Here is a 10,831-nt window from a genome sequence, read left to right as displayed (position 1 = left end):
TTTTTTTATTAAATTCCATGCCATGGTGCACATAAATTGAAAAAGAGGGAGTAACATATTCCCACAAAATAACTCAGAAATCACAATAAGGTATTTGAAGATTTTTTGACGCATGATTCCTCTTTATTGAGCTAACTAAATGAGATCAACATTAATCACTTTCATGAATTTATATTTTTAATTTAATTTAATTTTATAAGTTAAATGTATTATTTATTATATTTATATAATTTTTAAATTAATAATATATATTAGTATAAGATACACCCACAAAATGCGTACCTCGAAAGTATTTGATAAAAGCAAGCAAGCAAAATATCGTGTCAAGTGTCAACATAGCAATCTATTGAGAAAAATATCAGGATGCAAAACCCTAATTATAACTTATGAAATTGTCGCCGTAACACAAGTAGGGCTACTTTTGCACTATAAAAACAAGGCTAAAGAAAATATCTCCTTCCCATTCTCTCTTTCGTTAAACCCTAAACTTCCCCTTAGGGTTTTGCAGTCTCCTCTTGCTGCTTTCCCCTTATTAAACCCTTTCCGTTCCTTTTTTGCACAATCAAAGGCTCGAAATGGGTAAATCTGCTAAGAAGTCCGCCACCAAGGTGACCTTTGCTTGCGATTTTTTAGCCTTTTTGTATTTATCTGTATAATTTTTGTTGATTTTTTTGGCGTTTCTTTTTTCATAGGTTGATGCTGCTGTAGTTGCTCCCACCAAACCCTTGAAGAAAGGTTTGATCTTTTTGCTTTTTTTTTTGTTTGTGGATTTTAAGGTCTGAATGTTTTTGGCTCTTTTTGTTTGTGGGTTTTGAGGTTTGACCTTGTCGGCTCTTGTTCTTTGTGGATTTAAGGTTTTATTGAGGCTGTTTTTGGACACAACTTGGTTAATATTTGAAAAAAGTAAAATTTGATGTTAAATTCAAAAAGGTTATTTTGACAGTTGTGTTTGGACATGGAAACAAGTTGAAGTTTTGATAGCGAACATTTCTGAATAAACTTGAAAAACACCTAAAAACCTGTTTTTTCTGACCTCAAATTCTGTATTTCAAGTTTGATGTTGAAATATAATTGGCCAGTTTGATAAACAAACACTTATCCGTGCTGTGTGAGCATAAGAATGTTTTTCTGTTTTTGGCTGGTTCTTGGTAGAGGAGGAAGTATTTGGTTGGTGGCTTGACTAATTTGTGTATGTGTTTACAGGGAAGAGAGAAGCTGAGGCTGAAATTGAGAAGATAGTGAGTGCAAAGAAGCAGAAGAAAGACGTGGCTGTAGCACAAGCTGTTGAGAAAAAAAAGAGTGATACAAAGACTCAAAAGAAAAAGAAACAAGAAAGCAGCTCCTCTGACGATAGTTCTGAGTCAGAAGACGAGAAGGTAATACACGCACATGATTGATTTTTTACCTGTAATTGTAGAGTCTGTCTAAATGGCAAGTGGATTTTATGTAGTGGTAGTTCGTGAGTAGGGTCTTTTGTTGGCTTGCAGTGTCTAGCAGAATTTTGATTTGCATAATATATCTGTTGATGCCATCTACATATGCAATAATGACTGATTCCATTTTCTTATTTTGTTATGCAGCCTACTAAAGCAGTGGCGCCTCCTAAGAAAGTGGCTCCTGCCAAAAATGGAAAATTAGCCAGCAGTTCAGATGATTCAGATTCTTCAGACGAGGATGAAGTAAATTACCCTCTTAGCAGTAATTTTCAATAATATTTTGGCTAATGTATCAACTCTTCTTCTGTTGGTGTTGTTGTGTATAGGCTCCTCCTCCTAAGAAAGTTGTTGCAGCTTCAGCTAAGAATGGTGTAGCTGCTAAGAAGAAAGATGAGTCAAGTGATGATTCTAGTTCAGAGGATGATAGCAGCTCTGAGGAAGATGTACCTGCAGCCAAGAAACCTGCTGCTAATGGCTCTGCTGCAGTTTCTAAGAAAGATGAGTCAAGTGATGAGTCTAGTTCTGAGGATGATAGCAGCTCTGAGGATGATGCTGTTGCTAAGAAGGCTGCACCTAAAAAGGGTCTTGCTGCTGCTGCCTCCAAGAAGGAAGAATCCAGTGATGACTCCAGTTCAGATGATGATGTAAGGGCATTGTTAAGTTGCTTATGCAAATATTGCTTTGTTGTTTTAATAGTGTTACTCCTTGTTGATATAACTGATTTTCTTTTTGACAGGAACCTGCCTCTAAGGTAGCTGCTGCTCAACCAGCAAAAGCTCCTCAAGCTGCAAAGAAGACTGGTGACAGCTCAGAGGAAACCGATTCTGATGAAGATGATTCTGATTCTGATGCAGACAAGGTTTGGCCGCTTGATATTTTGTTTTTTGTTTTTGTTATTTTTGTCCTCTAGCCATTTCATTGAATCCATCATCACATAAGTGAGTATCTTGCTTGCTTATTGATTATGTTATATGTGTTTGCTTGCTTTTGCATGGTTGTCTGATATTATTTTCTTTCTTTAGGGAAAGACTGCTGCTGTATCTAAAAAGAAGGTTGAGTCTAGCAGCGACAGCTCTGATGAAGAATCTGAAGAAAGTGATGAAGAAGAGTCTCAAAAGAAGAAGATCAAGGTCTTGATATTTTTTATTTGTAATATTCCAACTTATTTCATCTTAGTTCATCGTCTAACAATTGTGTTTCACAGCCCTCTAGCGCTCCAGCTGTCTCCAAGAAGGAGAGTAGTTCTGAGGAATCTTCTGAGGAAGACGAGTCTGAAGAAGAAGAGGATGAGAAACCATCCAAAACTCCCAAGAAGGTAAAATATGTTATTATCTTTAGTTGATCGGCATATTCCTTTTGTTATAAGTAGATGAATTACATCTTTTCCTGCAGCTTTCAAATTAGTCACAACATGGTTCTTCCCATTGGATTAGCTGTATTATTTCCCCCCTTTGTTGTACTGCTGTTTACCCTAACTTGGCAGTTATGATCATGTTATTGTAGTTTTTAATTTATAATTAATCAAATTGTTCATGCCACAACTTTGAGAGGATTTTCTTGCTAAAGCAGGATGCTGATGTGGAAATGGTCGATGCTGATTCCTCTAAAGCTGTAAGTGAAGCTTTAGAAAATTACGTCTTGATTGTAAGCATTAGAAAATGATATTTGCCTTTTGTACAATACTTGAACTGCTGCTCTGTTCAAAATGCAGCAAAAGACCCCTATTACCCCTAAAGCTCAGACTCCAGGGTCAAAAACATTGTTTGTTGGAAATCTATCCTATTCTGTTGAACAGGCCGATGTGTAAGTTACTATTGAACTTTTTCCGGTGCTTTGTTTGTGTGATAATACCTCGACTTATAATAAGGCATTTGCGCATTTGCAGGGAGAATTTCTTCAAAGATGCTGGGGAAGTTCAGGAAGTGCGCTTTTCTACACATGAAGATGGTTCTTTTAAGGGCTATGGTCATGTTGAATTTGTAACTGCTGAAGCTGCACAGAAGGTAGCATTTTTTTTTTTAATTTTTAGCTTGTCAAAAAGAAAAAAAGAGAAATTTAAAGGTTGCTTCTTTTCAATCCTTAAACATGAATCTTTTCTACAGTTACAATAGATGCATGCAATATAAATCCTACTTCAAACATGTTGTAGAGCAATATCTTTCATATATAAGGTAGTCAATTAAGGTAGTCATGCAGCCCAGAGGCATTAATTGCAGCAATTTCCTAGTTTCTTCTGAGCTCTGCACACAGTATGTTTACTGTATACAAAAGTAGACACTGTCTATTACAAACATTGACCTGGTTTGTTTTCTTTAGTCCCCTGGATGGAATGCTAAAATCTGTTGTATCCATTTTAGGCACTTGAACTAAATGGACAAGACCTCTTGGGCCGTGCTGTGAGATTAGACCTGGCTCGAGAGAGGGGAGAGTATACACCACGAACTGGGTATGCAATCTCTCTCACCTTATTGTTTCCATTTATGTTGAAAGTAGACACATCATTTCAAGTATGTGTTATCTTATGGTTTGTAGGAGAGAAGAAAACTCATTCCAGAGGCAAGGTAGAAGTGAAGGAACAACAATTTTTGTTAGGGGTTTTGACAAAAATGAGGCCGAAGACCAGGTCCTTGTCCTATATATATATATATATATATATATATATATATATATTTATTTTCTCTCCATTATTTTTGACACTTCACTTTAATATCTCAAGATGGTCTAAATATTTCAAATACGATTTCAGATTAGGAGTTCACTTGAGGAGCATTTTGCATCTTGTGGTAAGATCTTTAAAACAAGAATTCCTACAGACCCAGAAGGCTATATTAAAGGGTAAATATTTCTCATTTTCATGTTCTTGTTTTCTCAATTTTGCGTTGTCTGAAATAATTTGTAGGTTAAGAGGTATTTGTTCTGTTTTGTACTGACGACTTTGTAAATTTGGCCTTCTCTTGCAGGATGGCTTATATTGAGTTTGCAAATGGTGATAGTGATGCTTTGAACAAAGCCCTGGAACTCGATGGATCAGAAGTCGGAGGTTATAACTTGACAGTGCAAGAGGCAAAACCAAGGGGTGATAGTTCTGGTGGAGGCAGAGGTTTTGGTGGTAGAAGTGGTGGTAGGGGAGGTGGTAGAGATAGTGGTGGCCGGTTTGGTGGCCGCGGTGGTGGTGGACGCTTTAGTGGTGGTGGTCGTAGTGGTGGCGGTGGCGGCCGTTTTGGTGGTGGTGGCCGTTTTGGTGGTGGAGGCAGAGGACGAGGAACTCCCAACAGGCCAAGCTTCACTCCATCTGGTAATGTCATACTTAATATAAATTTTACTGTCTCAATTAAGTGTTAACAAAATGCCAGACCCCTCCCCCTCACCCTGTAGTAGAACATTTAGGTTCACTACTGCACTAAATCTCGAACTATTGTGGGTTGGCTATAGGAATTCTCTCCATTTAATCTTATTAGACCCTAAAAGAACAGAATAATGGCTCCAATAATCTCTGTTGAGTCAAAATGTGTTTTGTTTTTCAAGTCAATTTCTCTTTTAATTCTCCAGTTTCATTGTTTTCTTGGCTAATTCTTTTTTACATTCTGGTAAATTGCAGGTAAGAAGACAACCTTTAATGATGAGTAACTTCAAGTTCAAGAGTCCGACTTATCAACTTCTCTCTCCTTAATCTCTTAGTTTTGGTTTGGAATATTATAAATTTGTGAGTTAAGCAAGAACTTCGGAATGTAGTAGTTAGTATAAGATTCAGTATAATTTTGTTTCCTCAAGTTATTGTGTCATTTAAACCATTCATTTTGGGTGGAAAGTGAGTTCTTCATATTCAGTGGTTGGTAGCAGACATAAGACCATCTCGATTCAGAATTTTATTTAAGTAGGCAGCAGCGCTAATACGTAATCTAACAACCTCTTATATTCTGCTACCTATATTTGCTTTGAGAAGTTACTTTTTATCAAGTTGACCTTTTTAATACCTTACGCCTTATTGACAAGAGAAATTAAAACAAGAATGATGTGTACGCGGATAATAGTATAGACGGATTAAAAGAAGGAATTTTTATATTCCTATGCCACATAGGAAACCTTACCACCCTTAATGTTTAAGGTTTGATTTAATTATACTTAACAACAAATTACTAATTTTATACCATAATTAATTAAGAGTATAATTAATCTAATTTTATATCATAATTAATTAAGAACATAATTAGTGAGATGTCTTACTCCTTGGTTAAAGGATTTCCGTATATCTCAGTATCTCTACTCATCCCATGTTTTTCTCTCCTAACCCCTCAGCCCAGCTCCTGTTTTATCCATACCCATGTTTTTTTTTACCATTTTCCATCTTCTGAAACCACCCAATCTCTCTCTCTAAATTCACAGAAAATTGAAGAAACCTTTCAACAAACTATTCCCCATTTTACTTCAGTTAAAGTTTACAATGAAGAACAACAAAGCTTCGAAACAAAGTCCTAAAAAATCAGCAGTAGCTGATATACCCTCATTTGATTTGGGGGTGTGATCCCCAAAATTACCCAAAAAGCAAGGCAGATCTCCACATGCAATTGCAAAGACTACTCATAGTTCCTCTCCCCGACAAACCAGAGCCGAGATGAGAACCAAACAAAAACATGATGTAGATGCTGGAGAAACTTCTACACCAGTCAAACTAGTCAAACGAAAAGAAAAAGAGATTTCTGTAGACATAGACTTTGTAGAAGAGGTCCCTAATCTTCGAACAGGAAAGAAATCAAAGGTGTCTCCTGGTTCGAAAAATCTAAAAATGAAGAAACATTCAAAAAAATACCGTAAAATTGTTCGAAACCAATCATTGGCGAAGGTAAACATTTATTAGTTTCGTTTCTAATTTTTTAGTTTGGTTTAGGATGGTAAAATCTGTGTTATACGTGTTTTAGACAAGTGTAGATTAATTGTCTTAATTTTGAAGATTATTTGTAGTTGCGATGTTCTGCCTTTATAGTTTTAGATATTTTGTAGTTTTTTTTGTAGTTATACTGTTAGGTAACTTGTACTATTTGAAGCAGAATTGTAGTTATCTTTTGTTGCTGCCTTTTTGTAGAAAATGCTTTAAATTGTAGATATTATGTAATCATTTGTAGTTATGTTGTAGATAAAATGTAGATGAATTTATCTTTTTTATGCATTGTATTAATGTGAACTAATTTATTATTTGTGCAGAATGGACAGTTTTTTGCCCCACATAATGTTGATTATGGGGTGCTTAGATTCCACACTTTGTGTGATCCTGGCATTCCTAGCCAGATTAAAGAGCTTCTATCCTCAAATGGGCTGAATATTTTCAAAAAGACGTGTTTTGGATACTTACTTTCTCTTCCCACTATATGCATGCAAAACCAAGCCATTCATCTTTTGATGAAGTATGAATTGACCAAATCCAATGCATCATATTTTTCTGTACAGTTAAAGGGTGAAACATTAAATTTTGGATTGCGTGAGTTTGCATTAATTACTGGTCTAAGATGTGTCACCCAGGTTACTGATTTTGGTTATACTCCCACTTATGTTAGCAAAATAATAAGCAGTTATTTTCCTAACAAATTAAGAGTGGAGAAGTCTTATTTGAAACAGATAGTAACCACTAGATCCTGGGTAAACGATGAGGATGCGGTGAAGTTGTGCATCCTTTATCTTTTAGAATTTTTCATTTGTCCTTCGGACAAAGATCATGTTTCTTTTGTAGATCACTTTAGGTTCTATTTTGTATAATCTGGGCAGTATGAGTCATACCCATGGGGTATTAAATCTTTCACCCAGATGATGGAATCTGTTAGGCATAAGACTAAATCCGTATGTACATTCTTATCTCATACGGGGATGCTCACTAGCATTGCAAGTATGGCTTTATGAGTGTTGCTCTACTGTCAGCACTGATCTAGCTACGAGGTGTTCTAACTCAATACCTCGCATACTAAGATGGTCAGCTAGTAAGGGGCAGATTTAGTTAGCTGCCTTTGAAGAGAAGATGATAAAGCCTGAGTGGATAAAGGTAAAGTTTCTTTTTTTATGATTATACAATTACCTTCAAATTATCCATAATTATTCTACATTTTCTGCCTTGATCAAACTAATTTATTTTTTCTCATTCAGTTTACCAACATAGTCGAATTTGGAGAAGAGATTGCAGTGTTGATTTTGCCCGACAAGATTGAGTACAAAGTTCGAGAAGGTGAACAAACATCTGAGTTTCCCAATGCTGATCCTCCTACGTTGGAACCCAAACAAACAGATGGAGAAGAGGACAAGGAGTCTATTGCTGAGAAGATCAGCAAATTAGAAAAAGGAATTGAGCAAGTAATACATATAAACTACAATATATCTACAATTTATCTACAATATATCTACATTTCATAAACTGTCCACCAAATATCTACAAATTTGTAAATTCTGATATATATCTTTATATAATTGCATATGTTTTTGAATTGTATGTTAGGACATATTATGAAGTTAACAACTTACTATATTGTAACTTGTAGGTTGATGGAAAGTTTGAAGATTTTAGGAAAGCTGTCTTTGTAGAACTCGATAGCCTTCGAGTGTTTATAAATGAGTCTGTGCAGACTGTTTTGCAAATGATAAACAGTAGAAATGTGCAAGATGATGCAAAGGTAAGATCTGACTTTTATTTTTATAGCAAAAAAAATTAGACATACGAAAGAATATATACAAACTAACATAAAACATTCAGTTTGTTGGCAGTTCAACAAAAAATAATGACCAACAAAAAGACTTGAACAATCAGCATTTTCAGTTCAATATTGGGGAACAAGTGCAGGCCAGCACCACCAAAACAGGTATCTACAAAATACCTACAAAGTATCTACAATTTGTGTCAGTGAATATACAACATATCTACACTTATCCACAAATTATCTACAATTTTGATACACATATTCTACAACTTTCAAGCCACCATTATCCAGTATTATTTATCATTTTTAATTATTAAACAGAAATGTTGAAGGTGCAGTTGGTCAAGAAAATCTTCCATCACATGGTGATTTATATACAAATTTTCAAGTTGCAGCTGATGAAGACAAAGCAGGTATCATACTGTCATTCAGAGATATTTTCTTGTTGTTTATAAATTTCAACATTCTTGTTAAGTAAGATATGAATTGTGTTACAGTGATGGAAGATATCAATGCACAGTCCCCAATTCACGGAGTGACAGTAGCAGCTCAGACCGAGCAGGTCATCGAGGAAGATGACAATGAAGGTGCAGATGCAGAGTATGTGGATCTAGGTGATTCAGAAGGATCAGGAGTTGAGAAGAATGGGGTCACACTAGATGATTTTGAGTTGTTTGACAACTTATCCCAGTTGGTTAAGTTTGGCGAGCCCATACAAGATGAAGCAACACCTATGCATCCGGGGAGAACAAGGCATCCGGAAAAGCATGCCCGATCACCATTTATCCCTCTATATAGTTCTGGGGACAACATCTCGGTTGGACCTAAAATTTTCTACCGCAAGCACCCTTTTACTACTGTTATTGGTGAAAATGTAGATCCAGATGTTTTAGAGAACTTCAACAAGTGGTTATACCACTCTAGTGACAAAGGTTCAAAGAGGTATGAATGCATAATTTGACACTTGCATTTCAGCATTTATCTTTTACATATCTAATTCAATCTACAATTTTTTTTTGACATTTATTTGTTGTCACAGGAGGAAGGCTCCGTTTTCCATAAAGGATAACCAAATTAAGCCTTGGTTAGACCTTGGAGTGAAAAAGGTTGATAAGAAGGAATGGTTCTTTTCCCTGGCTCACCCCGGTCAAGTCCTCAATGACTCAGTAAGTATCAAGGAGTCTATTTCCAAGATATGATTTGTAGATATTTCGCCTTCTGTTTTGTAGTTTAATTGTATTTATGTTATAGATACCTATAATATATGAAGATGACTTGTAGTATAAATTGTAGATATGATGTAGACATAATTCTAGAGGCTGTTTTGTAGTTTAAATTGTAGACTTGTTCTTAGACATCATTGTAGATTTTTCGTAGTTAATTGTAGTTATAATGTAGTTTTATGTGAAGTTGACTTGCTGTTTATATGCCAACTATTTTTGGTTGCAGCACATTAATGTTTTATTGTATTACTTGAGGAAAAGAGCCAAGTATGGCCCCAAAACACGACCAGGTTTACCACAACGGATTGTGGGTTCAAGATCAGGATAGAACAAATTTATGAAAAGTTCATAAATTCACCTCCAGAAAAGAAGTATTTTGTTGTTAAACCCCAAGATGTTGTTACAGAATATATTTTGGGGTATAGACTACTTGCCAATGTTGCATGGGATGAAGTTGACTATGTGATCATGCCCGTCAATATTGTAGAAAAATTCCATTGGGTGTTTGTTGTTTTCGACATTGCAGACAGGCAACTTTATGCGTATGATTCCATGGTCTCTTCACACAACCATCAAGTTGTTGAATCCTGTGTCAAAAAGTTTTCTGTTATTATACCTTTGTATGTCATGCACTGGTTTCTATGGGAAGCGTAAAGACATTAACTTCAAGACTACAAAGGCATACATCGAAAAACCAGTTACCGACCCTCTTAACATTCAGTGGATCGTTGGAGAGATTCCACAGCAAAAAGAAGGGTCACTGTAAAAAATCTATTCTCTCTTTCTATGCATTTAACTCTTTTTTTTATTTCTAATCATTTGGTAAATATTTTTTAAATTTTGTATTCTGCAGCGATTGTGGTGTATTTGTTGCTGCCTTTGGGGAGTATGTTAGCCTTGGAGATTTGTCAATTCCCGCAGAAGACCTTTCTGATATTGACCAACATCGTAGACGCTATGGAGCGCTCCTATGGGACTATGCTACAAAGAAGCAGGAAGATGGGTCAATTAGTGAAAGTGAGGTTACAGGCAGACTAGCAAGGAGGAAGGGTGCACCTGCATTGAATGAGAAAACAAGAGTATTGAGAAAGAAGAAGTAGTGTCATGTATATGTAATTTAGTTGATGCTAGTTTGTAGGATAAGTATAGTACACAACTTTCTGAACAATTCCTTTGTGTTTTTATTGTAGCATACCTTTTGTTTTGTTAATTTCTATCCAATTTAGTAGTTCACTTGAAAATAACTTGGTGGTTTTATCTCCAGTTGTTTAATATTTACAGCACTTGTTCTTCATTATCTTAAACGTAATTATTATGTTGTCAGAATACAAATTATCTACAAAAAAACTTTAAATTATCTACAATCTGGAAACACTGAATGTTGAAATTGTATATAATTTTGTAGTTGAATATGTATATAATTTGCAGGGATTTACCTCCAGTTGTATTTAATTTCTATATATAACTGCCAGTTCAAGTTAAATTAATTTTTTTAAAC

At 35.4% G+C, this 10,831-nt stretch overlaps 1 protein-coding gene across 1 annotated transcript; it reads left to right on the top strand.

The window, feature by feature from the left end:
* Nucleotides 1–390: 390 nt before the first annotated feature.
* Nucleotides 391–5,279, top strand: LOC109240967 (nucleolin 1). Its single transcript, XM_019407658.1, has 16 exons — nucleotides 391–608; nucleotides 693–735; nucleotides 1,204–1,376; nucleotides 1,581–1,679; nucleotides 1,763–2,080; nucleotides 2,173–2,295; nucleotides 2,459–2,566; nucleotides 2,641–2,751; nucleotides 3,006–3,047; nucleotides 3,148–3,239; nucleotides 3,322–3,439; nucleotides 3,794–3,882; nucleotides 3,969–4,059; nucleotides 4,183–4,271; nucleotides 4,397–4,731; nucleotides 5,035–5,279. The coding sequence occupies exons 1-16, from the start codon at nucleotides 576–578 to the stop codon at nucleotides 5,061–5,063; spliced, it is 1,893 nt and encodes a 630-aa protein (XP_019263203.1). The 5' UTR covers nucleotides 391–575; the 3' UTR covers nucleotides 5,064–5,279.
* Nucleotides 5,280–10,831: the final 5,552 nt, after the last annotated feature.

The sequence above is a fragment of the Nicotiana attenuata genome, unplaced genomic scaffold (genome assembly GCF_001879085.1).
Source record: "Nicotiana attenuata strain UT unplaced genomic scaffold, NIATTr2, whole genome shotgun sequence".
NCBI classification, from domain to species: Eukaryota; Viridiplantae; Streptophyta; class Magnoliopsida; order Solanales; family Solanaceae; genus Nicotiana; species Nicotiana attenuata.
The sequence above is the reverse complement of the archived record's forward strand: the minus strand, read 5'-3'. Positions and strand labels throughout refer to the sequence as shown.